Source organism: Ochotona curzoniae, unplaced genomic scaffold, assembly GCF_017591425.1.
Source record: "Ochotona curzoniae isolate NIBS_2020 unplaced genomic scaffold, NIBS_Ocur_1.0 patch392, whole genome shotgun sequence".
Taxonomy (NCBI): domain Eukaryota; kingdom Metazoa; phylum Chordata; class Mammalia; order Lagomorpha; family Ochotonidae; genus Ochotona; species Ochotona curzoniae.
The window spans coordinates 457343-485094 of record NW_024466964.1 but is presented as its reverse complement, the minus strand read 5'-3'; the positions used below and the strand labels follow the sequence as shown (position 1 = coordinate 485094).

At 42.5% G+C, this 27752-nt stretch overlaps 1 protein-coding gene across 7 annotated transcripts in view; it reads left to right on the top strand.

Moving 5' to 3' along the window:
- Positions 1-25184, top strand: part of LOC121167578 (eukaryotic translation initiation factor 4 gamma 3-like) — a 165572-nt gene extending 140388 nt beyond the window's left edge. For 5 of the 7 annotated variants that reach the window (XM_040997057.1, XM_040997059.1, XM_040997061.1 and 2 more), the window contains 7 exons: positions 4470-4595; positions 5534-5615; positions 6371-6469; positions 13591-13737; positions 18695-18776; positions 20114-20260; positions 24134-25184. In XM_040997057.1, coding sequence (XP_040852991.1) covers positions 4470-4595; positions 5534-5615; positions 6371-6469; positions 13591-13737; positions 18695-18776; positions 20114-20260; positions 24134-24315 — 865 coding nt within the window. In that variant the 3' untranslated portion in view covers positions 24316-25184. The remainder of the gene's footprint in view (positions 1-4469; positions 4596-5533; positions 5616-6370; positions 6470-13590; positions 13738-18694; positions 18777-20113; positions 20261-24133) is intronic. The other 2 variants (XM_040997063.1, XM_040997064.1) reach the window with 1 other exon arrangement.
- Positions 25185-27752: the final 2568 nt, after the last annotated feature.

Sequence of the window (27752 nt, the reverse complement as noted above, 5' to 3'; positions counted from 1 at the left end):
TACACTCAAAACTGATACCTCCCTCATCTGTATGTTTTGGCACTCTCTGACTAAAACTCTCTTTCAGCCCTCTACACCCTCTGAGCTCCTTGGCATTAGACAACCATCATTCTTTTCTCCACTTTTTAAAGCGAGATCATTTATCCTGTCTAACTTATTTCACTTACCCTGATATTCTCCAGATTTAGACGCATTGTCAGAAATGATAGAATTTTCTTATTTCAGAGGTCCAATTGTAATCTGTTGTGTGTATATGCGCCACACTTTCTTAATCTGTTCATCTGTTGATGGACACTTACTTTGATTTTTTTTTCTTTATTTTTGACAATCTTTACATGGTTAATTAGGGCACAAAGGTTCAAGGGCTACAGGAAAGTGGGTAAGACTATTATTTCCACATTCTCTTTTTTTCTGTATCTGGGGTAAATGGGGAGATAAAGGGAGAAGCCCCACCCATGGGTAGGAGAAGCCTCCTACCCATGCCCCTGATGTGGGGCATGCTCCAAGGGTCTTGCTCAAGTGGTTTTGATATTTCAACAGTTCTGAATTGCTGCCAATCTCGCCATTCCAAGCATGATGAGATCACTGAAGAATCCACTGGTTGACATAGTCCACCTTAGGCCTAAGAGTCTCCATTTGCCTAGTTTTTCACTGCCAGCATATGGCTGGGGTAGTTGATTGTTCTGTCCTCTGTTGTGGTACCAGATATCCTCTGCAGGTTCCGATAGACTGCCATATCCTCCATGCGCACCTGATTATGCTGTCCACTGCTCTGTCAGAGCCTCTGAGGAGACTTGGCTGTGGCACTTATACTCTATGGCAGACCATGGAACCTGTGCATCTCTTTATGGTTGGGGTTCTGAGTCCGGCAGCTCGATTGGAAGATCCCCAAAGAAACTTTGTCTGAGGTTTATTCCTGACCAGATTATTATGTGTACTTGCAAGTACAGGGCCCGGCACAGTCCATCACCCCAATCAGCTGGTGGTTGCAATTGCTGGGTCAGTTCTGTTTCCAGCCCTGTCTTCCACTGGAACCAATGGGTGTTGCAGTCCAGCCTGATTCTGCCCAGCACACACTTGGCCCTCACATAAACCAGTCGCAGCCTAGTTAGAGCGACCCACAATAACCCATCCAGGCCCTCCCCCTGCCCCAGTTCCCGTGCTTGCCAGTATGTACAGCAGACTAGTCCAGTCTGTCCCACATCCCATTCAGCTCTCATACATGTCAGTGGGCATTGAAGCCTAGTTCAACCCAACCAGCTCCACTATCCAGCCCACACACATGCTGGTGGGTGCTGCAATGAATCAACAACTGAACAGTGTATGTCTCTGCCTTTCAAATAAAATGAGAGAACGTCAATACATTTTTCAAAAATCACACCTAAGTAGTTTGTTGTTGCTTTTGTAAATGTTTTCTTACTTTCTTTCTCAAATCATTCATTCTAAGTATCTAGATATGCTGGGTGTTTTCTGTGCAGTCTGATCAACATGATAATCACTGATACTGATTTTGAGTGTATTGACTGTTGGATGTGATGTGCTGCATTCCAGGAGGCAAGGGGTGATGTACCTCTGTTTAGCCTGTACAAAACACACTCTGTGCAAGATATTGTCCTAGGCTACATAGTATCGGGACGACATAAAGACAAACACCTTCTGCACACCTAGTAGATATTTTTTTAATATCATGCAACAGATTTAAGAACTGTGAACTTTTAAAAATTCAATCTCCTTGGAGGCTTACTCTGCAGTGTCCTAGCATGAACTGACTGACCAAGAAGTAGAAAAGCAAGGCAAAACTATGTGTATCTTTCATTGTAATGCAAGACAAAAATAACACATACATGACTGTAAGACCAGAAAAGCCACAGTTGTCTCTAAGATTGTTAAACAGATTAATGAACTGAGGGAAGCAGATGGTTAACGCTGGAATCTTGGAGTGCACCCAGGTTATCTACCTTCAGTGGCACGCTGAGGTGAGAGCGTACACACAGTCAAAGGAGAGTCAAATGTGTGCTGTATAGCAAACATCAAATTAGTTTTCAAGTTGTAAGGTCAGAATGTTAGCGTGAAGGATTTATGGTAGAGTTAGATCATGTCAAGGAGCTGCAAACTGTTGTGAAATGGCAGCTTTAGAAAGTGACCCTCCCCTGATGGTGGCAGCTCTTGGTAGGTTACCAGTGGTCATAAAACGCAGGCCTCTTACCAGGGTGGCACACTCTAGCTGGAGCCTTTGCTGGAATAGCACTTATTTTCCAAATGTGATGTTCTGAATGGATGTTAATACAAACACCACCGGCTTTTTATGCCATCCTTTGTTTCTGTGTAGTTCTCTTTCATTCCCTGCCAGCAGTGCCAACTGTTTGTTTCATGTGCCTGTTGAGTATCTGTATCTCTTCTTTTGAGAAATGGCTATTCAGGTCCTTTGACCATTTTTTTAGATTTTTTTTTTTATTGGAAAGTCAGCTCTGCAGAGGGGAGGAGAGACATACAAAAATATCTTCCATCCACTGATTCACTCCCCACAACAGGCAGAACTGAGCCATTCCAAAGCCAAGAGCTTGGAGCCTCTTCCAGGTCTCTCACACAGGTGCAGGGTCCCAAGGCAGCTTTCCTCGAATGCTTTCCCAGGACACAAGCAGGAAGCTGGAGGGGAAGTGGCGCCACCATGATTAGAACTGGTGCCCATATGGGATCCTGCTGCATGCAAATTGAAGACTTTAGCCACTAGGCTACCACTCCAGGTCCCTTTGCCCATTTTTTAAATCAGATTTTTTGTATTTCTTTTGAGTTGTTTGACTTGAAATTGTTTATGTTTCAAATACTTCAATTAATATTTTTATACTTTTTATATTTTTGAAGGTTTATTTTTATTTGAAAGGCAAAGTAACAGAGAGAGAGAGGCAGAGGTGGAGATCTGTGACTGGTTCACTCCCCAAATGTCCACAATGGCCAGAGCTGGGTCAGTCTGAAACCAGGAATCCGGAGCTTTTTATGCGTCTCGCATGAGGGTGCAAAAGCCCACGGGTTGGACTGTCCTTCACTGCTTTTCCAGGCACATAAACAGGGAGCTGGAGTGGAAGTGGAACTGCCAGGACGTGAGCTGGTGCCCATATGGGATGCTGTCACATCAACGGAGGCTTACCTCACTAGACCATGACTCTAGTCCCATGTTTTTGTTCTAATATGTGATTTGTGGGAGTAAATAGCAATAGCAAAGTCTTAAAATGCTTGTTTATAATTTTTTTTTAAGATTTACTTATTTGAAAGGGCAGAGCAAACAGAGAAAAAGGTAGAATCTGCTGATTCACTCCCAGATAGTTGCAACAGGCAAAACTGAGCCAGCTGAAGCCAGGAGCAACAATTCCATCAAGATCTTCAAGAGCTCCAGCAGCTACTGGCTTCCCAGGCACATGAACGCCAAGCTCCATCAGAAAGGGACTAGCTTAGGCTTGAACCAACATGCCGTATGGGATGCCACTCTGCCACACAGTGGCTTAAACCTCTCATTTACTTTTGAGTGAATAATCATGGCTTTTCATTCTTAATAAAACTGTGCAGATATTTTTTACTTATGTTTTCTAAGTTTTAGATTTTAATGCCTAAACTTCACATTGAGAAATACTTGATATCACAAACACCTGAAACCATGAACTCTTCTTTAAAGGTGTTCTAGTTTATAACAGTGATAATGGCAGTAATAATATGTCAACCTGTTTTATGTCATTCCAGTTTGTTTCTCTATTGTAAGGTCATCAAGAATGGGTATCTTTGTCTTTTTTGTTCTTTGTTTTATTTTATTTGAAAAGCAGACATAGAAACAGAATACTTTCATCCATTGACCCACTCCCCAAATACCTGCAATAGCCGGCGTGGGGTGGGCTTGGGCCAGGTTGACATTTGGAGCCGGGAGCTCCATCCAGATCCCTCCAACATGGATGGCAGGGGCCTAACCACTTGAGCCATCACCTGCCAATTCCCAAGATTTTTATTTGTGCGTTGCTGGAGTTAGGAACAGAATTGGGTTTAAAAATGCAGATTATTAACTGCTGGGCCAAACACTTGCTACTCTTTTTCTCGTTGTTTCTGCTCTGTCATGTAAGTGCATTGTATTGTGAATTCTTCATAGGGTAGGAATGAAATGTGGTCGCCATTCCCCAGACCTTTACATGTCTGTCTCATTTACATTGCTTAACCTTTTCAAAGGCCACTTCCATACAGAGAGATTTTCTGACTGCCCTCTAGTCCCATGGTTTATATTCTTCAGAGTGTTGCTGTTTATTCTACTTACTCTCTTTCTTCACTAGGCTAATATAAACTTTTAAGAGAATGGTTGTTTGTTCACCAGTTGCCTAGGCATGTGCCTAACATAGCAGATGCTTAATATACTTTGGTCACTTAATTATTAGTATCTCTGTTTAATCTTTTTAGTTATATTTACAAACTAATTTTTTCCTCCTATTTTTCAGCTTCTCAGAAACCTTAGAATTAGCAGACGACATGGCCATTGATATTCCCCATATTTGGTTGTACCTTGCTGAACTGGTTACCCCCATGTTAAAAGAAGGCGGAATCTCCATGAGAGAACTTATCATGTAAGTTGTCATTGATGGATTTGTATCAGGCTCATCTGACATAAAACTCATCAGCCAGCTCTAATACATGCCTCCCCCATTACTGCCTTTGGAAGCTTGTGTCTGTGGCCCAAGACTTTCAGATTTCTAATTTTGCTGTATAGATGTCACATTATGCTAAAGCTATAGTGAAGATCATTTGACAACATGATAACCCTGTGGTCTATTGATGATAGCAGTAATTATAGAAAACGCTCCAGGAGCATGTAACTGGAAGGTGATTGCTTCTGGAAATTTAATGTTAGTCTGACTTTTGTATCTGTTACTCCAGTGTTATAAGAAGTAATATTCTCACAGTGCAATCTGTCAGACTGTGGCACACACTTAACTAAACACTCGTGGTTGGAATAAAAGGCTTCCTAGATTTGGACATAAGTGGGAAAGTGATGCTACCTTGTATAGAACAGTAGCTCTCACAGTTTGTGAGAATTATATTTATATACTAATTTTTCCCTGCTGTTTTTCAGCTTCTCAGAAACCTTAGAATAGGCAGATTAGTTAACACATTAATGTCTACTCCCAAAAGCACTTTATGTGGTCAGATTCTGCACACTACTGTGTTCCTTTTCTATGAAATTCACAAAACATACTGCAGAACATTAAAGATTATGAAAATCTTATGGGAAAATAAAGCAACAAATGTAAAATCTGGAATTGAAAGTCTACTTTTAGCTGCTCTGTGAAGCCTAAGACCAACTGCAAGTTCTGAACTCCTCCTCCTAAGAACAACTTAGACCATGTCCTGGAGTTTGACCTGCCCCGGACTGTTGAGGTTACACAGTAGGGGCTTTTTTGCTGTGGGGTGGGAGAAACGGGAAGGGTAATGAGGAGTGTATATTGTTTGCTGGTCCAGAGCAGAGAAGTTCAGGAGTAATATTCACTGTTACTTTCTTTCACAGAGAATTTAGCAAACCTTTACTTCCTGTTGGAAGAGCAGGGGTCTTGCTTTCTGAAATATTGCACCTTCTATGCAAGCAAATGGTGAGTGTTAAAACTGAGTGTCAGACTCAGGAGCTTGTTATGAAGGGCAGTGAGCTTGATCTTGGACCATCTGTGAACAGCATAAGTCTCAGTGTGCAAGTAATTCCATTTCCTTTTATCCTTTGAAGAAAAGAGTAAGGTCTCGGCTTCAACCTAGTTTCCTGCTTAAGTATATTTGTCCTTCTGCTGATTGATACCTTGACAAAGAACTCTAAACTAAACTTCGTAAATTCTAAATAATCTCCAAGTATATTTTATTTACTGTTGGTGATTTTGTCTTCCCTTGAAACTTTGCATTTCTTGCCCTTGAAACATTTCTCATTCCTGGATAACAAGCAACAAGGAACCTTAAGCAGTCTTACCTTGGGCAATGCAGTGATGATCTGCTGTGGAGATGGGTGCCAGAGAGGCTGTTGAGTAACACAGCAGATATCTACAGAGCTATTTAGGAGAAGAGACAACTGTTACATTTATGAACTCTGTGTATAATGGTGATTTTATTCGTAAATGGCTTACAGTTTCTGCCAGTCATCTGGTAAATGAATTACTGAACCTTATGCAGCTCGACTTAAGTCATTCATCATTGTATTTATGTATATTCAGACAGCTCAGTTTGATAGTCAAGATTCCTAAGAGATTAATCCCATATCAGCAAATAAAATTAGTGTTATAAGGTCTGCATTTTCAACTTCAAGCAGGCCTCCTTTTCTTCTTCCGATGTGAAAGTAAATGCATCGGACTTGTCTTTGTTTTAGAGCCATAAGAAAGTGGGAGTCTTGTGGAGGGAAGCTGACCTGAACTGGAAGGACTTTTTACCAGAAGGGGAAGATGTACATAATTTTCTCCTGGAGCAGGTAATTGAGAACAAGGTTCACATTCTTCTGTTTAATAGAAATTGGTCTATTTTATGAGAAGAAATGAAAACAATTTCATTGGTATTCCAGTCATTAACATTCTATCAAAATTGACTGTTGGTCCAAGGTGTCATTTTATGTCTGTGGTTTGCAGATTTTGGGTGAGGAGATGAATTGGGGTTATATTTTATTTTAGAGAGAGCAAGCACTTTCATCTACTGTTCATTACCTAGATAACTGCAATGGTTAGGTCTGGACAAGGGCTAAAGCTAGGAGCCAGGAACTCAATGCAGGTTTCCCATGCAAATGACAGGGACCCATTTACTTGAGCCGTCACTGCCTTCTAGGATCTGCATTACTGGGAAGCTGGTGTCAGGAACCAGATCACTGCATTTTGATACTCAAGCGTCTTAACGACAGAGCCAAACATGTTGCCCCTATGTTTATGCTTTTAGCCAATCCAACTACCCAGTCTTTGGTGGTAGGTTAAAAACGAAAGAAAGGGCTAGCATTGCATGGCAGCAATTTAAGCCATTGCTTCTAATAGCAACATCCCATAATGACATACCAGTTGCTCTGCTTCTGATCCAGCTTGCTTCCAGCGTGCCTGGGAAGCAGCAGATGATGACTGAAGCAGTTGACACCCATGTGAGTGACCTCGTTGGAGTTCCTGGCTACAAACTTCAGCTTGGCCCAGCCCTGACTGTTGGTAGCCATTTGGGGAGTGAACCAACAGTTAGGCATCTCTGCCTCTATTACTCTGCCTTTCAAGTATATAAAACTTTTTATTTAAAGTAAGTTGTTTAAAATGTTTAAGTAATTTTAAATGTAAAAGTAATTTAAAACAAAGCTGGTATTGTGACATCATGGGTAAACTACCACTTAGTGTTCATCATCCTATATGGGCACCAGTTCAGATCCTGAGTGCTCAAATTCTGAACCCAGCTTGCTGATAGTGCACCTGGAAAAGCAGAAGATGACCCAAGTGCTTAGGCCCTTGAACTCACATGGGAGACCCAGAAAAAGCTGGCTTCAGTTCCTGACTTGAGTCCGTCCCAGCTGTAGCTATTGCTGCCATTTGGGGAGTGAATCAATAGATATCTCACTCTGTAATTTTATCTTTGAAATAAACTTTTAGTGGGTCTTCTCCCTTAATATTCCCCTTTAAGCATGAAGAAAACAATATGGAAATAATAGTCTTACCCACTTTCTTAAAGCCCTTGAGCCTTTTTACCCTAATTAACTATATAAAGATTGTCAAAAATATAATTTAAAAAAAAGAAAGAAACTTTTAAAAGTTTTTAAAGAAACTTGAAAAGAGTTAACCACATTTTAACAACCAGTTTGGTGTCAGTGAACCAAAAGTAAAATTATTAAGGCAGGACAATAGGACCAAAGTTGTAAGTCTTCACATCTGTGAGTCTGAAAACACGCAGAAGCAACAAGAAGTTACTCTGTGGTATAAAGGAAGCTCAAATGCCCATTACAGGGTAGAGGATTAAAGACAAGTTTACCATTTTAAACTCTGCAGATACATGAGCACATGGAAGTAGACACAATTTTATAGCCAGATCTTAGCTAACCTGCCTGTTATGTTGATAATTAGAGCCAGAAGTCCAGAAAGTAGAAGATAACAGTTTGATCCTAAACACACAATTATGGGGAATTTGGTTAGAGCAGATTGTAAGACTGTGAATCTGAGAAAAATGGCAAAACTTTGAAAATGACCCTGTTAAATCAAAATCCTAAAATAGAGGGGAAACTGAAGCCAAAATTACCAACAAAATTAGCAGTCAAGAGGAAAAATGACTTGGTGAAAAGAATCTAAAAATTATTTTTTTAAATAATTTTTTTATTTTTAATTGCAGCATGACAAAGAAGGAGACATTCCATCCTCTGGTTCACTCCCCACATTTTTGTAACAACTAGGGCTGGAGCCAGGAGCCAAAAATTCTATCTGGGTCTCCCACATGGGTGACAGGGACCCAAGCACTTGGGCCATCTTCCACTGCCTTCACAGACACATTAGTACAGAACTGAATCAGAAACAGAGCAGGGTAGAGTTAAACTAGCATCCTGTATAATACATTGGTGCCACAAGTGGCAGCTTAACTCACTGTGCCATAGTGCCATTCCCTAAAAATGACTTTTATTATTCTGAATACAGACTTAGATTTGTTTTCTGCATATTTTAGAGCAAGCCTAGTAGGGGAACTTGGGAAATTCCCCTGCTAGACTGTAGATGCTGCTGGTGAGCACAAGGGCTGGGACTAGAGGCAGCCCAGCCAGGCTGCTGTACCTGTTGGCATACATGTGAGCCAGATCTGGGGGAAGGCCAGGCCAGACCAGTCCACAACAAACACTGACTCAAGCAAGAGCCAGGCCAGGGCATAGGCCAGGCCAGATTGGATCACATCACCCACCAGTTCACTGAGGCCTTAGAAATATACCAGACTGGGCTAGGGTGCTGCACCCTCCAGCAAGATTTGGTACTGGATGCATGCTTGGCTGAGTCAGGCTGTAGCACCTGCTGGGATGAGCCATCTCAGACTGGGCTGCAGCACTCTCTAACACAGACAAGACCTGGGACTGGGAGCAGACCTGGTAGGGGTTCTTTAGGGACTCCCTTGCTTGGCTTCTGCTTCCACTGGCCAGTGTGAGAGCTGGGACTACAGGCTGGTCAGGCTTGGGCTGGGCCAGGCTGGGCCATGCTGGGCCATGCTGGGCTGGGCTGGGCTGCCACACCCACTGGCATAAGAGAGAGCTAGAATAGATGTGGGCCAGCCAGTTTGGTTGCAACTTATATCTGGCTGAACCGTGTTATCCCCTGGCAGATACAAGATCCTGAGCTGGCAGCAGGCCTGATTTGGGGACTGTGGGCACTCCCCAGCTCAGGCACCCAGGTTGGTCATGGCATCAGCACCCATCAGGATGCATGTGGGCTGGATCTGGGGGCAGGTCAGGCTGGGTAAGCTATAGCACATGGGTATACACAAGAGCCAACTAGAATGCAGAACAGACCAGGCTAGGTAGGCCCCAGCACATACAAATACATGCAAAAATCAGCGCTAAGGGCAGATCTGGTGGGGGTTACTAAGGGTTGCTCCAGGAGGCTGTGGCAGCCAGTGGTGTGCATGAATACTGGGCTGGCTGGGCTTGAGGACCAGAACTGACCAGGTAGCTGCATCCACCAATATGTGTTTTGGCTGGTATAGATGACAGATTGCACCATACCCTGCAGTGGCTGACACATACAAGAATCAAGTCAAGGGGCCTGGTGGCATGACCTCTCTGTATATCTGACTTTGTAATAAAAACAAATAAATCTTTTAAAAAAAAAAAAAAGAATCAAGTCTGAGGTCAATCCAGGCAAAGTTTCTTGGGGGACTCCATAACTAGATTGCTAGACTCAGACCCCAATCACACGGAAAATAAAAACATATGTGGTTCAACCTTGGATTGCCTGTGTAAGGACTGGGCCTCCTCAGTGCCATTGCCTGTGCAGTGAAAAGTATGCCCAGATGCACACAGGAAACATGACAGCCAGCTCATCTAGGCCAGCAGAGAACATTGAGTGCCTCATCAGAGGATGGAAAGCAGAACAGGTTGGACAATTCTCCTGGCCAAGTTTTACAACATGTTCCTGGGTCTGTGGATGCACTAAAGTGGACTTTGTCAACCAATAAACCTTGGAAAGATTTTCTCATCCCTGGAATAACAAAGGTAGCAGCTTCTCAGAACTTCTTTGGCCATTTAGCAAGTGAACCAGCAGATGGATGGAGGGTTTTTCTATCTTTCCCTCTCTCTGTGAATCTGCCTTTCAAAAACAAAAGGCTTAAAAAAATAGCTACCACCCAAGCATTTGTAAATATAACCTAAATCTCTCCCCCCCAAAAAAGATATAATTTATGATAAAAGCAACAGATAGTTGTTCATATGGTTACCATATGACTCAATAATTCTACTTCTGGATATATATTCAAGAAAAATGAAACTCTATGACACCCTGAGTTAATGTTAACTCAGGTAGATTCAGATTTCCGTTTTCTACAACCTAAAATATGACTTGAACCTGAGTCTTAGACCTACATGGGTGGTTACAGATGGTGTCCCTGGCTGCCGCCTTCAATGCCTGGCAAGCATATGGAGAGAGAACAGCAGATGGGAATTGCCGCTTTGTTTGTGTGTGTGTTTGTGTGTTTGCCTCTCAAAAATCTTAAGTTATGCTTGTAGTTGTTTAACAGTTTTTGAAAGAACAATACAAAATATTACATTCTAGAAAACCTGGACTTATATAACCTAACTTTCGGCTTTGATGTCATTTTTGTGGGAATCCAAAATTAGTATGCAAGAATTGGGAAAAACTTTTGGTATTTAGATCAGATAACTTCTGTAAAAACACAGAGAAGGGGCCTGGCTCAGTAGCTTAGTGGCTAAAGTCCTCACCTTGCAGGTGCTGCAATCCTGTATGGGTGCCAGTTTGTGTCCTGGCTGCCCCACTTCCCTTCCAGCTCCCTGCTGTGGCCTGGGAAAGCAGTCAAGGACGGCCCAAAACCTTGGGACCCTGCACCCATATGGGAGACCCGGAAGAAGCTCCTGTCTTTGGATCAGCTCAGCTCTGGCTGTTGCGGCCACTTGGGGAGTGAATAAGTGGATGGAAGATCTTTCTTTCTGTGTCTCTTTCTGTCTGCATATCTGGCTTTCCAATAAAAATAAATAAATCTTAAAAACTCAGGGGGAGGCCCGACGGCGTGGTCTAGCAGCTAAAGTCCTCACCTTGAATGCCCCAGGATCCCACATGGGCACCAGTTCTAATCCCGGCAGCTCCACTTCCCATCCAGCTCCCTGCTTGTGGCCTGGGAAAGCAGTTGAGGACGGCCCGAAGCCTTGAGACTCTGCACCCATGTGGGACACCCGGAAGAAGTTCCTGGTTCCCGGCTTTGGATTGGCACAGCACTGGCCATTGCGCTCACTTGGGGAGTGAATCATCGGACAGAAGATCTTTTCTGTCTCTCCTGCTCTCTGTATATCTGACTTTGTAATAAAATAAATAAATCTTAAAAAAAAAAAAACTCAGGATTTATGGAATATTCTAATCAATTTCAGCAACCAATAGGAACTTGAGAGCTAGACACTAACTCCTTTGACGGTAGCAAAGGCTTTCGTTCAATTTCTTGTCATATTGTATAGTGTGCATCATTTTGTTAAGTGCTCACAAATTATTTTCATAGAGTGGGGTAAGTTAATCAGCTGAATTATGTAGGTTTCATACCCCCAAGTGATAGAAGTCACTTGGAGTATGTTACAGACTGTGGAAACTGCCTGGTCGCAAGAGTTTACAGCCATTGTATCATGCTTCAGTACATTAGTTAGAACGTAAGAAACAACCAATTTAATTTACTAAAACTCAATCAGAATAATTGTAGTATTAAACTGTTTCTGAAACACAGGCTTTATTTTAAATATTTGTCAAATGATCATTTTATTGATTTTCGTGACTTTTAAAATTTGCTTAATATAAGTGATATTAAGCACCTTTTCCTTTGACTATTGCTTTTAACCATTGACTGTTTCCTTAGTGGACTATGTTCCTTTTACATTTTATTTGTTGTACTCTTATTTTGTGAGACCATTAAGTCTTTCTTATGATATCAATGTAAAATGTTTCTTCAAAAATAATGAATAAAATGTTAAATTAATTTTATATCTGTATAGAAAAACATTAGTTAGAAAATATTACATAAGGGCCCGGCGCAGTGGCCCAGTGGCTAAGGTCCTCGCCTTGCACACCCGGGATCCCATAATTGCGCTGGTTCTAATCAGCCCCGCTTCCCATCCAGCTCCCTGCCTGTGGCCTGGGAAAGCAGTCGAGGACGGCCCAAAGCTTTGGGACCCTGCACCCACGTGGGAGACCCGGAAGAGGCTCCTGGCTTCGGATCGGCATAGCATCGGCCCGTTGCGCTCACTTGGGGAGTGAATCATCGGATGGAAGATCTTCCTCTCTGTCTCTCCTCTCTGTATATCCGCCTTTCCAATAAAAATAAAATAAATCTTTAAAAAAAAAAAAAGATATTACATAAGCGAGAGAAACAAAAGAGTGCAACACAATTAAAGTGTCTTTTCCTTTGTTGGTTGAGGGTGTAACATAGGAATATATCAGTTTGGGAGGTGCTGGATAAAATTTATGTGAATCATTTAATATTTTATTTATAATTTTTCATAGAGAAATTTAATAAAGCATGCCTACATGCCTATTGTATTATGCCTATGAAACTTGCTAATCATTTTGATTTCTAGATATTTTTAAAGATTTATTTATTTTTATTGGAAAGGCAGATTCACACAGGGAAAGATATAGAAAAAGATCTTCCATTCCCTGGTTCATGCCCCAGATGGCCACAGACAGAGATGAGCTGATCCAGAGCCAGGAACCAAGTGTTTTTGGGTTCCCCATGCAGTGCAGGGCCACAAGGCTCTGGGCTATTCTCTGCTGCTTTCCCAGGCCACAGGCAGGGAGCTGGATGGGAAGCAGAGCAGCACAGACATGAACCAGCACCCGTATGGGATGCCAGCACTTTCAACTGGAGAATTAGGCTCTGAGCCATCATGCTGATCCCTGATTTATAGATTGTAAAACTACTATATGAAAATCAAAACAATTTTAGCATTATTTATCATAGTTGGATTAAGATTGATGGTTTGATATATGAAAGACTTAACAAAGCCAAAATTTTTGCAATGCTGACAGCTGTTTTGTGGTGAGTCTAATATCAACTCATAGTTTACAGAAAGGGATTTAAATTGTACCGTTGGCTAGGGCTCTTCTGCAGCCTGAAGACCTGTGTCATGACAGACCCAGACTGGAGCGCAGAATGACTTGGAGGTAATCCTACCCACAGAGAGGCTTGTTTGTTTGTTTGCTTGTTTGTTTTTGTTTTATAAACAGAATCAGAAAGATAGAATCTAAAGATGGAGAGCTATTCAGAAGGATAAAAAGAGTGGCAGTCTTTCTAAACTCGCTTTGCAGATCATTGTAAAATCGAAGACATAAGCCTGTGACTTTGGTTTCTGCTCAGGAGGAGGATGTTGTTATATCCATGTGTTAATGTTTTGTGTTTCAGAAGTTGGACTTCATAGAGTCTGATAGTTCCTGTTCCTCTGAAGCACTTTCCAAGAAAGAACTCTCAGCCGAAGAACTCTCCAAGCGACTCGAGAAGCTCATTGTTGAGGACAAAGCAAACGACGAGCAGATCTTTGACTGGGTGGAGGTATAGAGACACCCCGATAGCTCTGCAAGAAAACACTCTGTGGGCACTGGGTTAGCTACCTGTCCTCTCCGTGCAGATGCTTCTTACATTTCCATGTGCTTGGAATTCTAAGGCTATTTTACTACTTTTGTGAGATTCACAGGCTTTCTTAAATTATTCACTGATGTTATTTTTTATTTTTTAGCTTTTGCACTCTACTGATCAGCTACTCTCAGTCAGGCAGTACCTGTTCTTTTATATTCTGTGGTTTGGTCATTTTTCTCTCATCCTGAATTTATTTGTTGAACAACAAAAAAATTAACATTTGTTTCTATGTATTTGTGTTAAATTAGAAGCTGTTTTAGTCTCCAAGAATATATTGGGTCCAAGTGGATTGTAACATTCACTTTCCATCTTTTTTCACTTTGCATAAGCCTTGTATTTCATAACATACCACCCTTGACCTCAGCCAGTTTATAGGTGTGACTGTATGAATTGGTAGGACCAAGGACAGAGCAGCATGCCTTCAGGGACCAGCACAGCCTTACCTCTGAATGACTGATGTCCCTCTGCTGTCTAGGCCTCCTTTCACCTTGCCTACAAGGGGTATCCGTTGCTAGAGAGTCTGTCAAATACTTAACTCAAGTCTGGTGGAGTTCTATCTAAGCTGTCCTGTGATGATTTAATCAAAATGAGAGGATTACTTTGCCATGACTTAGTTTTCTAGAGTAACCATCTCTTTCCTAAAATTTCTAAGCCATTTATTCTATAGTTTGTTCTAGAATTTAGGACAGAAATTACTATCAGACTTTCTGGCATATTAATGATATTACATGTGTTCTGTTTGGGAACTTAGGCGTGTCTGTTTTACATGGTTCTCTTTCTCCATAATTTTTCATAGATCACCATCCTTTCAGTACTTTTGTCCTTCTTTTTCTCATTGATTGCAAATCAGTGCTGTTTTTACCTCTTTTTCTTAGTTTTTTTTTTTAATAATTAATTTCTATGTACAGTGAATACCAATAGTTCCTTGTCCTTAAAGAAAAGACAGAGGGCAGATTTTCCTGGAAATAAAGTCTACCTAATAAAGATGACTTAAAATATATATAAAACAGATGCAAAAAAAGGATAAAAACAGTATCAGGGTCCACCATATATAGAGACATGTTTTCTAATACCAGCATTTGTTAAGTAGGACTTTGCTTAGGTCTCCGAATTAGCATATCAAATTTCCTTCCTTTTCATACTCACTTTTGCTAACTGTATTTATTATTCTGTATTTGTTTTAATTTGGGAGAGTGAGAACACATACATATAAACAGAACAGTCCACTGATTTGCTCCCCAATGCCGTGACTGCAATCACTAGGATTGGGCGTGGGCTGAAACCATGAGCCAGGAAGGAAATCCAGGCCTCCTGTCTAGATGGCAGAGACTGAATTATTTGAGCTTTCCAGAGTTTGCATTAGCAAAAAGCTGCAGCTGGAAATCAAACTCAAGGCATTGCTGTGTGGGAAGTGGGTGTCTTAACCTTTAGGTTACATACCCACCTCCTGTGGTGCTTCTGGGTACTGGAATTAAAAATGTTTAACTTGGGCCGAACATGATAGCGTAGTGGTTAAATCCTCACCTTGAACGCGCCGGGATCCCATATGGGTGCTTGTTCTAATCCCAGAGGCCCTGCTTCCCATCCAACTCCCTGCTAAGGACCCTGCACCCACATGGGAGACCTGGAAGAACTCCTGGCTCCTGGCTTCAGATTGGTTCAGCTCCAGCCGTTGCAGTCACTTGGAAAGTGAACCTTTGGATAGAGGATCTTCCTCTCTGTCTCTCCTCCTCTCTGTATCTGCCTTGCCAATTAAAAAAAAAAGTTTAATTCTGAGGCCGCCACCGTGGCATAGCAAGTTAAAGCCTTCTCCTTCAGTGCCAGCCTCCCATATGGGCTTACTGCATTGTCACTGCAGCTCCTTGCTTACTGCCTGGGAAAGCAATGAAGGATGGCTCTCCCCTGAGCCCATATCAATGAATTGGGAGAAGCTCTTGGCTCCTGGCTTCAGATCAGCACAAACCTGGCCATTGTGACCATCTAGGGAATGAACTAGCTGATGGAAAATACATACCTTTTTCTGCCTCTCCTCTGTAGCACTGCATTTCCAATAAAAATAAATAAATCTTTCAGAAAAACATGTTGAACTCTGGAGAAAGAAATATGAAGTTTAATTCTTAAGAAACATTGTTTGGAATTCTTGTTTTCTAATTACATTTAGGTAATTTGTTTTTCCCAGACTGTACTAAGAAGAAAATATATAATCCCTTGAGGATTTCCATTGATGTTCAGTATTTTAAATAGCTTTGTCAGTTTGTTTATTAATTATTGTTGAGCAAATAGTGATATGGTATTATTCTTTCATTCTTCAAAAATAATTGTTCAAACTTTGTGGAAGTAACTTCATCAGGGCTAGACCAGCCTAAGTTCATCCTAAAACAAGTGTTTTTGTAAAGGCATTAAGCAGTGCATGACTGTAGCACCAAGTCCTCATGCAGCCTTCCGTGTATGACTCTTGGCACCAACCCCCGACCTCAGCTGTCAGCTGTGCTGCTGTGTGGTTCGCATCCTTAGGAAAAATACATTTGAAATACGCTAATAAAATTTGGGTTGCTACATAGCCCTTCATGTTGAGCTCTACTGAGAGCCCACGGGCATAACTACCAACTGTAACTCAAGAGCCTGCCAGTTCCTGCCAAATGATGTTTCAGGTTAGACAGTCAACAGAAAGAGCGCTACTAGTTTATTTACCATAGTTCCAAAATTCATCAGCTTAAAACCCATTTACTCAACATTTCTAGATAGATTCTTTTTTTCTGCCATTCCTAGGAAAGACTAATAATTTTCTCACTTCTTGAAGGGTTCGTTTGAGGCAGTGCCTAAGATTAATCTTTAATTGATATTAAAATGAAGATGAAAAACCAATGTTCCTATCTGTATGACTAGTTGCACACCCCTGAGCAAAGTGTGGTCTTTAAAACACACTGCAGGGCCCGGCGCGGTGGCGCAAGTGGTTAAGTCCTCGCCTAGCACGTCCGGGATCCCATATGGGCGCCGGTTCTAATCCCGGCAGCCCCGCTTCCCTTCCAGCTCCCTGCCTGTGGCCCGGGAAAGCAGTTGAGGACGGCCCAAAGCTTTGGGACCCTGCACCCGCGTGGGAGACCCGGAAGAGGCTCCTGGCTTCGGATCGGCATAGTATCGGCCCGTTGCGCTCACTTGGGGAGTGAATCATCGGACGGAAGATCTTCCTCTCTGTCTCTCCTCTCTGTATATCTGCCTTTCCAATGAAAAAATAATAAAAATAAATCTTTAAAAAAAAAAAAAAAAAACACACTGCAAGAGCCTTGCACAATGGCTCACTGACTAAATCCTCACCTTGCACACACCAGGGTCCCGTATGGATGCCAGTTCATGTCCCAGCTGCCCCACTTCCGATCTAGCTCCCTGCTTGAGGCCTGGGAAAGCAGTAGAGGATGACTCAAGTCCTTGGAACTTTCAGTGTAGGAAACCCAGAGGAAGCTCCTGGGTCCTAGCTTCAGATCAGCTCATCTTCAGCCATTGCAGCCACTTGTGAGAAGTGAACCAGTGGATGGAAAAACTTTCTATCTATCTCTCTTTCTCTCTGTAAATCTCCCTTTCCAATAAAAAATAAATAAATAAAACTTTAAAACACACTGCAAGAGCAGAGGTTTGACCTGATGCTCAAGAGACCCCTGTGCTTTGTCAGAGTCCCTGAGAGTGATGCCCAGCTCCACTCCTGAGTCTAGCTGCCTACTAATTCAGAACCTGTGTAAAGCAAGTGAGCATTCCCGCAGGGGAGTCCCTGCCACCCAGGCAATAGGCGCCCAGCTTTACCCCAGACATAAGCCATTTTCAGAACCTGGGAAATGAATCAGAGGGTGAAGACCTCTCTGTCTCTCAAATAAATACTTTATTTAATTTAAGTACATTGAAAATATAGTGTGGTTCTGTTAAATATGAATTATGTTAACTTTATATGGATTGTATTAAGGAATGTTTTTAAAAGGATGTTTTCTGAAAACTACCTGCTATTTTAGAACATGTTTACATAGAATTGGTGGTGATGACACTGATTTTCGGTGAATTAGTGTATAAGAAACGTGGCTCTTTCTACCTTAGTACCAAGTCAGCCCTCGTTTAGGGAAAATGCTTCTGTTGTGCAAGGGTTTCTATTTTTTCTAGAAATTTATTCAGTTTTATTGGAAAGTCAGAGACAGAAAGGAGAGTCAGGACCCAGCATGGTGGCATAGCAGCTAAAGTCCTCACCGCGAACTCGCCAGGATCCCATATGGTCACTGGTTCTAATCCCGGCAGCCCCGCTTCCCATCTAGCTCCCTGCCTGTGACCTGGGAAAGCAGTCGAAGACAGCCCAAAGCCTTGGGACCCTGCCCTCATACGGGAGACCTGGAAAAGGTCCTGGCTCCTGGCTTCGGGTCGGCGCAGTACCAGCCGTTGCGCTCACTTGGGAAGTGAATCAGTGGATGGAAGATCTTTCTGTCTCTCCTCTCTGTATATCTGACTTTGCAATAAAAATAAATAAATCTTTTTTTTAAAAAAAAAAAAAAAAAAGGAGCGACAAAGAGAGGTCTCTCATCCACCAGTTCACTCCCCAAATGGCTGCAAGTGCTAGAGGTGGGCCAACCCAAAGCCAGGAACCAGGAGATTCCTCTGGGTCTCCCACATGAGTGCAGGGTCCAAAGCACCTGAACCGTCCTCTGCTGTTTTCCCAGGCCATAAGCAAGGAGCTGGATAGGAAGTGGAGCATCCAGGACTGAAACTGGTATCCATATGGCATGCTGGCTATGAAGGCAAGCATTAGCTTGCTGAGCCACAGCGCCAGCCCCACAAGGCTCTTTTTAATGTTTCATTTGTTTCTGGTTTTTTTGTTGTTGTTGTCGTTTTGTTACTTCAGGCTAACCTGGATGAAAGCCAGATGAGCTCACCAACATTCCTTAGAGCTTTAATGACGGCTGTTTGTAAAGCAGCAATTATCGGTAAGTGACATTTCTCAAGGCAGCTCTTAACACCCGAAATTCATATTATATCAACTACTGAATTTACACTGTCTTGCCCTGCACAGGCCAGGCTCTGGGCACAGGCGCCGTTTATCTGCAGTGCCTGGCTGTCTCCTCCAGAGAACCCAGATTTGAGCAACTGCAGCATACCTCGTGTTCTAAATTCCACAAAAGTACCTGCTCCTGGGCCTGTCCTCTACACTTCTTACATTTCACCTCCAGCGTTTAAAATGCCTTCTTTCCATTCATGAGTCACAATAAATGGATTGAATGTTCTGAAACTAGCATTCTAATTAGAAAATTCATTTTATGTAAATACTATGCAAACATAAGAGAAGCAAATGCCAGTATTGTTTACTGATCTTTGCTTTATGTGGTAAGATAATTTTATTGAATATTTACAAATTGTGTGGTTGGGTAGGATTAAAATTGGTAGATTCACTGCATATTCTACCCATCATACTGTATTTAATAATGATATCTGCTTCACTTCAGAGAGTAGTCCACATTTCTTTCACCTTTTCATCAGCCCAGAATTTGTCTCAGATTTGTCCTTGCATTTTAGAAAACAATTTCTTGCAACTTGATATAGATTCAGAACTATAAAGATTTCCTGTCAGATTTTGTTTTCAATGTCAGTTGTTTAACAAGGTAAACAACAAACTAAGGAGAAAGTCTTCATATAATTTTTGAAGATCATCTTCTGTTTCTTTGGAACCATAAGACTGATGTTTTAAAAATCAAGATTGAAAAGTACAAAAAGCTGCTTTTAAAACCAGAATTTTGTCTCAGTGCTAATTTACAGGCAACGTAAGACCTGTGCTTTAGGGCCTGGAAGTGGCTTTCTTTGGTACTTTGTTATATCTTTATTTCAGAAGACTTTGCGAGTGTTACTTACCACTATCTAATTATCTTTTGAAAAAAAGTTTGCACTAACTTCAGTTTCTTTTGTTAATGTTTTTATAAGTAATCTTTTTTTAAGTCCTGTTTTATATTATTTATAGATAAATTGTCGCTCATATTTACGAGGTAGAGTGATGTTTTATATGGGATGATTAATTCATCCAACAACACACCTATCTATCATTTTGTATGGTAAGAAAATTTAATTAATGTTACTTTGTCAGTTTATGAGGAAAAACACTGCTATTGTTTCATTGTAAGTAATGATAAATAATTGGATGCATGTCTTTGAGAAAAAGCCGCGCTCCAAATGCACCTTGCCTCCATTGTCACTTCCTAGGGAAGCTTTGGCTTGGGCCTTGGCTGTCGTGTGGGTTAGCTCCTTCAATGCTGGGTCTTCTTGTTCTCTCTAGCTGACTGCTCTACTTTCCGGGTGGACACTGCTGTTATCAAGCAGAGAGTGCCCATCTTACTCAAGTACCTGGACTCAGACACGGAGAAGGAACTGCAAGCACTTTATGCACTACAAGCATCAATAGTAAAACTTGATCAACCAGCTAGTAAGTGTACCTCTTATTAAAATTAACACATTCAATAGTTCAGTTTTATTCAAAGCATGGCTTCAGAGGTGTTTTGGTTTTGGAAAGAGGACAGTAGAAGTGTCTCTAGTAACTAACTAACAAACTAAATAAATAAATAAATAACCAACACCTTTAATGAATCTGAATTTTTACAAAGAAGTTTTGTTAAGAGACAAGAGAGAGACAGACCAGTGCTGTGATGTAGTAAGCTAAGCCTTCACCTGCAGTGCCAGCCTTCCATATGGGCACTGTTTCCACTTCCCATCAAGCTACCTGCTTAAGACCTGGGATAGCAAAAGAAGATGGCCCAAGGCCTTGAGCCCCTGCACCCTTGCAGGAGACCCTGGAGAAGTTTCTGGCTCCTAGCTTCATCTTGTCCCTGTTTCAGCCATTGTGGACATTTGGAGAGTGAACCCGTAAGTGGAAGATCTGTCTCTCCTTTTCTGTGTGATACTGCCTTTCAAATAAAAATAATTTTTAAAAAGAGAGAGAGAGAGAATAAAAAGAGACACAGAGTCCTCAACTCCTGCTTCACTTGCCAGTGCCCACAGTGGCCAGGGCCAGAAGCCAGGAAGGCAGTCCAGGTCTCCCACATGGTGACAAGAACCTAAAGACTTGAGCCATTCATTATCCCTGCTTCCAGGGGTCTGCAGTGTCAAAAAGCTTTATTCAAGAGTTTCAGCCAGGAATCAAACTCAGATCCTCCGATGATGTATAGCTCTTAACCACTGGGTTAAATGCCTGTTCCTGAATGCTTTATATTCTTGACTTAGATGAGAAAATGGCATGTTAGTACTAATTTAGGAGCAGGTATTCGGCAAGTAGTTAATATACCAATTAGGATGTCCAGATTTCACATCAAAATGCCTGGATTTGACTCCTGGCTCTGTCCCTGACTCCAAGTTCCTGCTAATTCAGACCATGGGAAGTGGAAGTAGTGATTCAGTAGCTAGGTTCTACTGCCCAGCTTCTGTCAGCCCTGTGGGAAACTTGGGTTGTACTCCCAGCTCTGGTCTCCTGATGAATAGGAGCTCTGTCACTCATGGTTTCTCTCTCTTTCTCCCTCTCTGGTCTCCCCACTGAACTAAGTTAGTGAAAACCAAAACTCTGTGTGTGTGTGTGTGTGTGTGTGTGTGTGTGTGTGTGAGAGAGAGAGAGAGAGAAAGAAAGAGAGAGAGAGAGAGAAGCCAGGTTTATAGTAACGATTTAATTCTCATTCTCAGTATAGCCAAAGAAATTTTCTACAATAAAGGAAGTATATTTGTACCTTCCAATGTGAATGACACTTGTGAACTAACTGTATTTGGTAGTTACACTTTTAAATATGGTCGTTCTTGTGAACTGAAAGTTTCACTTTTTGTTGTTGTTGTTTGGTAAAGTTAAATAGCCACATATGGAATAGGCATTGTGGTGCAGCTTATTAAATCGCTGCTCAGCATACCTACATCCTATATGGACTGCCTGGTTCAAGTCTGAGCTATTGCATGCGTCTGGCCCAGCTTCCTGTTAATAACCCTGGAAGCCAGCAGATAATGGCCCAAGGACTTGGGTTCCTGGCACTCCTTGTAAGAGACCAGAGGGCTCTGGGATTTGGTTTGTCTTCGTCCTGGCTTTGTGGACATGTGGAGAATGACTCTGTGAATACAAAGATCTCTTTCTGTCTCCCCTTCCCTGTCAGTCTGCCATTCAAGTAAATGAAGTTTTAAAAATAAATAGGCACATGTGCCTAGTGACTGCCATACTGAACAATATAAGTGTAGGGCATGAAATGGTTAACGATCTTTAGGATGATACTTTTTCTTTAGGTGATGTTTGCGTAAGTTAATCAGGGTGGAAAGGATCCACAGTTAGGGAAAAGTGGGCATGATCACTGTTTCCAAATTTTGTATTACTTCTTCCTGTTTCTGGGGGAAGGGAGAGATAAGAAGAGAAGCCATACCCAGCCTCTCAACTACTCCAGTACCCAGGGATGGGGAATGACCATGTAATAGCAACCCAGGGTCCCAATGTGACACATGCTGCAAGGGTTCTGCCCATGTGGTTGTGATAGTTCCAAAATGCTGTCGATCTCGCTGATCCATGGAGGAGAAAACCCCCCTGATGTCCATTGGCTGATACAATCTCAGAATCTTAGAATCTTAGAATCTCTATTTGCCCAGTTATTTGCTGTCATCGTGTGGCTGCAGTAGTTGTCCAGTTCGTTCTGTTCTCCTTCCTCTGCTCTGGTACCAGATGTACTCTGCAGGCCCCAATGTGCTGCCATATAGGACGATACTCTTAAGCCTCCTAAGGTACCCATCAAAGGCCTTACATGTGGTTACCAAGGATTTTAAGATAGTTAAGAGTTGTGAATAATTCTTTACTAACCAGACAGTAAGGTATATCCAAGTCTTGATAGTACAGGTTAATTAACTAATTCTGTTAAATCTTAAACATTCAGTTAAAAAATGAGTGGGTAGGACACCTGCATCCCCATCTTGGATTGTCTGGGTTCAATCCACACTCCTGCTTCTCGGTTTGGCTTCCTACTAGTGTGAGCCCTGGGAGGCAGCAGTGATGTCTGCAGTAGCACCACCCACATGGGCAGCATGGACTGAACTCCAGGCTTTTGGTTTCTGCCATTATGGCCATTTGGGAACTAAACCAATGGGAGCCAATGCTCCCTCTCATGCTTGCTCTCTATTTTTTGTGTTCTCTCTCTCTCTCTCTGATTTATTTTTGCCTAAAAATCAAGAGTTTGTGGAGAGTAAGGACCAAAAGATATCTTCCAGCTGCTGGTTAACTTCCCAGATGGCCATTACAGCCAGAGCTGGACGGGTCCAAAGCCAGGGAACAGGAGCTTTTTCCAGGTCTCCTACATGGGTGCAAGGGCCCAAAGCGTTGGGCCATCCTGCATGGTTTCCCAGGCCATTCGCAGAAAGCTAGATCAGAAATGGAGCAGCTGGGATACAAACCAGTGCCCAGATGGGATGCTAGTGCCACAGGTGAAGGGTTAGCTTGCTATACCACCTCACCAGCCCTGCTCTCTCTTTTTAGAACTCTATTAATTAAGATTTAATATCTTTTTGAACAATAATATAAGCCGTATTTCCATAGTAAGAATTAAACAATTAAACAATTACCCAAGTACTTTGGATATTTAAAACAAGAAGTCGCTGCTTCAGTTTGAATAAAATCCAGATGAGATAGGTTTTTGTTTGTGTTTTTCATGTGAACAATCACCCTTTTCATTAACACTTCAGCAAGGCCAGATACAGTCCAGGCTGACAAGCTACACCTTGCAATGTTGTAACACTGGTGGTATTGATTGCTGGATCAAGTCCCAGGTGCCCCACTTCCAATCCAGATTCCTGCTGATGCACCTGCAGAGAGCAACCTAAGATGATCCAAGGGCTTGGGCCCCACCCAGTGGAGCAATAGCATAACTGCTGGCTTTGTCCTTGCTGATTTCTGGCCACTGCAGCCATTTGGGATGTGAACCTAAAGGTGGTTTTTCCCATCCTTTCTTATTCCCTCTTTCAAATAAATAAATCCATAAACACACACATATATTAGGAGGAAAAACTCTATCTTACATTTTTCCTCGGAATTTTCTAAGACCCTACTTTAAAGCTGTCAAGCAATGTCGATTTTTCAAAATCTCTAAGTTGGGAATTCTGTGATTAAAAAGAAAGAAACAGCTTTTCTGCCATCTGAAAATAGTTGAAACTGAGCAAAAAAAAAAAATGGGAGTGAGCTTAGATTAGTGAGATCGTCTTGTCCTCTCGATTAGGCAAGTGGTAGCAGACGGGCTTGCTGCCTTTCCTCCCAGCTGCCTTGCCGCGGCTCTGACATCTCTCCCCCACCTTGCAGATCTGCTCCGGATGTTTTTTGACTGCCTGTATGATGAGGAGGTGATCTCGGAAGACGCCTTTTACAGGTGGGAAAGCAGCAAGGACCCTGCCGAGCAGCACGGGAAGGGCGTCGCACTGAAATCCGTCACCGCCTTCTTCACCTGGCTGCGGGAAGCAGAGGAGGAGTCCGAGGACAACTGACACTTCAAATACACGAAAGGAAATGAAAGAAACAATTTAAGTATTTTTTTAAAAAAAAAAAAGTTTCACGTCTTCGCCAATCACAGTGCAGCAAGGCCAATTCTGCAGAGCCCCCAACACGTGCACGAGTGGGGGAGGGAAGGAACAGGGGTGATCCTGGAGCAGACAGGTACTGCAGCCTGCAGCCCTGAGGGCGGGAGCACTAAAACCAAAACCCACCGATTATTTATAGAGAATATTTTCTGTTTTAATCTTTCTTTTTAAACAAGGACTCATACTTTAAAAAAAAAAAAAGTTTAGCAGACAAAAAAAGTTGAAGACTTTTAATTTATTTTAAGGACTGCTGCAAATGCCAGTGTAATTTTTTAATTTGCAGTTTCTGTAAACAACTTGTATAATAGAAGCGCAGAGAAACAAACGTTCCCTGGGCCCCCTCCCCCCCCCAGACGCACCACACGTTTGTTTTAAGTCATAGTACTTAGTCCAGAGTTAAGATGGTTTGGGGTGAACGAGGTCAGAAAGATTATTTTGGGTTTGGTGGTTTCTTTTTCTTTTTTTTTTTTTTTTTTTTTTGGCATCAAATCTTTCTGCCTGCCTCTCAGCTTGCTTCAGAAAATTATATTAAAAAAAAAATCACAATAGTAATCAAAAACATACATAACCTTGGAACAGAAGGAAATGCTGTGGACCAGAGAACTCCAAGAATTGTTCGAAAAGAAAAAGTGCTACCCTGGGAAAAGTACTCTTAATACTTTTGAAATCTTTAGAGCAACTTTAAGGCTTGTAAATACATAGAACAAATATTTAAAAAGCAAAAAGAAATTGACTCAATACTATTTCTTTTCACTTTCGAAATATAAAGAACAAAATAAAGACAAACATTGCAAGTTTAAAAGAAAGTAAAGCGACTTCTCCTTTCAGCAGCTGCTGCACATGCGCCCCTCCCTTGAAGGTGCAGTGTGGCTGCACAGATTGTTGGGGGTGTCGGCCAGTGGAGGAATGCGTGCGCCGCGCCTGTGTGTGTGTGTGTGTCTGCAGTCAACCAGAGGAACACATGCACACACGTGCCTGTTGTGTGTGTGTCTGCAGTCAGCCAGGGCAAGCTACTTGGTGGGTGGGTGGGGATAGATTGGGTTTGATTGGTAACTTCTTCCCAACACCATTTAGGGTGCTGGCACAGCTAAGGGCAACTTTTTCTTTTCTTTTTTGATTTATTTGGGAGGTAAAGAGAAAAAGAGGTCTCATCTACTGGTTCAATCTCCAAAGGGCTCCAGCAGCCAAAGTGGGGCCTGGGCAGGGCTGAACTCAGAGCCAGGAAAGCAGTACCGCTCTCCCATCACAGTGGCTGAGACCCTGTCCTGCAACCATCAGCACGCTCTGATCTCTCAGCGTCTGTGGTGTCAGGGAGCTGGGGCCAGAGGCAGCACCAGAAATGAAGGACTGGCCCACCTGTGTGAGACGTGACCTCTGAACTCAGGGCTAAGCTTTACTTTTCCCCAGGAGCAGTCGTTTCCATTCATGCATCAGAGCTCGGAACAGCGACTCACTTTGAGGTGGTTGTTACCACTGATTTTTTAAATTTTGGATCAGTTGTGAGGTACAAAGATGTCTTCTAAAGAAGACAAGGGAAAGAGTGAGCACTAATTTATGCTTTTTAAAAAGTTACACGGGAAGTGTAAAACCTAGCCAGCATTGGCAGTCAACACTGGGTTCTCCCTGTCTCAGGCTTTGTCCAAGCCACCTGGTGAGTATACAGCAGGCTGGGGCCTCCAGCTGGGTCCCATGGCTACTACAGAGGCTGGGCGCCTGTGCCTTGCCCCCTGCTTTCATGAGGTTCTGGCTTCTGTTTCCCTGGTTAATGTACCTTCATCTTTCACAACCTATTTATGAAGAAAGCCACATGGCCCCTACGTGAACAATCTGCATTTTATATCTGGATAACTGAAGATTTCTGTGAGCTTCTTTCTCTTAAGAAAATGTCCATATTGGAAGACCTGGTAGGACTTGCAGAACACAGGACAAAACTTTGCCCTGGTGAAAAAGTGTTCCCTAAATACCGTGGAACACAATACGAGGCCCTTTTCTGTGGGCTCAATGGTGGGAAGTGGTTCTGTTTTCAAGATTTATCTATTTTGTCAGGGTAAGAGAGGGAGATCTTCCATCCTATTGTTCACTACCCAAATGGCTGCAATGGCCAGGCCTGGGCTAACAAGAAACCAAGTGCTTCTTCCACATCTCTAGAGAGGTACAGGGGCCCAAGCACTTGGACTGTCCTCTGCTGCTTCTGCAGGCCCAATAGCAGGGAGCCAGATCAGAAGTGGAGCAGCCGGGACTGAACCTGTGCTCGCATGGGTGACTTTACCCATTATGCCAGAGGGCTGGCTCTGGAAAAGCTGTTCTTGAACTCAGTCCTCAAGCTCGCTTGGCAGGAATGTGACAGCATCTGCCACAAGAGAAAAGACCAGGAAAGCTGTTTTTAGGATCTGCTATAGGCCTGGTCTGGGAATCTTCGTTTGGAAGAGGCCAGTGTATTGTTCTGCAATACATTGGGTTTTGACAGCAATTAGAAATGGTGGTGGTTCTCAACCAGAAATCTATGAGTTCTGCAAGGTTCCTTTAGTAGTAGTAGTAGTATTAACTGGAAAGTCAAATACACAAAGAGGAGAAAAGACAGAGAGAAAGATCTTCTGTCCAATAGTTCACTCCCCAAGTGGCCTCAATGGCCAGAGCTGAACTGATCTGAAGCCAGGAGCCTCTTCCAGGTCTCCCACATGGGTGCAGGGTCCCAAAGCTTTGGGCCATCCTCATCTGCTTTCCTATGCCACAAGCAGGGAGCTGGATAGGAAATAGAACTGACAGGATACAAAGCAGCGCCCATATGGGATCCTGACGCATGCAATGCACGGACCTTAGCTGCTGAGCCACCACACTGGGCTGTGCAAGGTTGTTTTTAAAGCGATCAGCCACATTCCCAGAGGCTGAGGGATAAGGACTGTGAGAAGGCGTGGGTAGTGTTTGCAGTGGCAAGGCATTTCAGGGAGAGGTGACCTGTTCATAAATACAGCCATACGTCACTCGACTGTGGCGATAATCTTCTAAGAAACATGTTGTTGGGAAGCTAGCTTCTTCATACAAACATGAAGGAGTAGACTTAATACAAAGTAGAAATACAGGAAAGTTAGGGGTTACTGCTTAATGCACCAAGAGATGAGCTAAGCACAGGACTCGAAGAACCTGGAGCTGAGGTAATGTCCCATACCAGTTTCAGTAAAATGAAGTATATACCGGAATAACAGTACAGTTAAAACATAAGCCAGTGACACGTGAACTGCTATCCAGTACGATGTGCTGTGTGTAATTTTGTGCACCATTCTTTCATATAGCTGGCAGCAAATACACTGGGATTCCTTAGAGCAGCTCTTCCACCTGCACTCTGG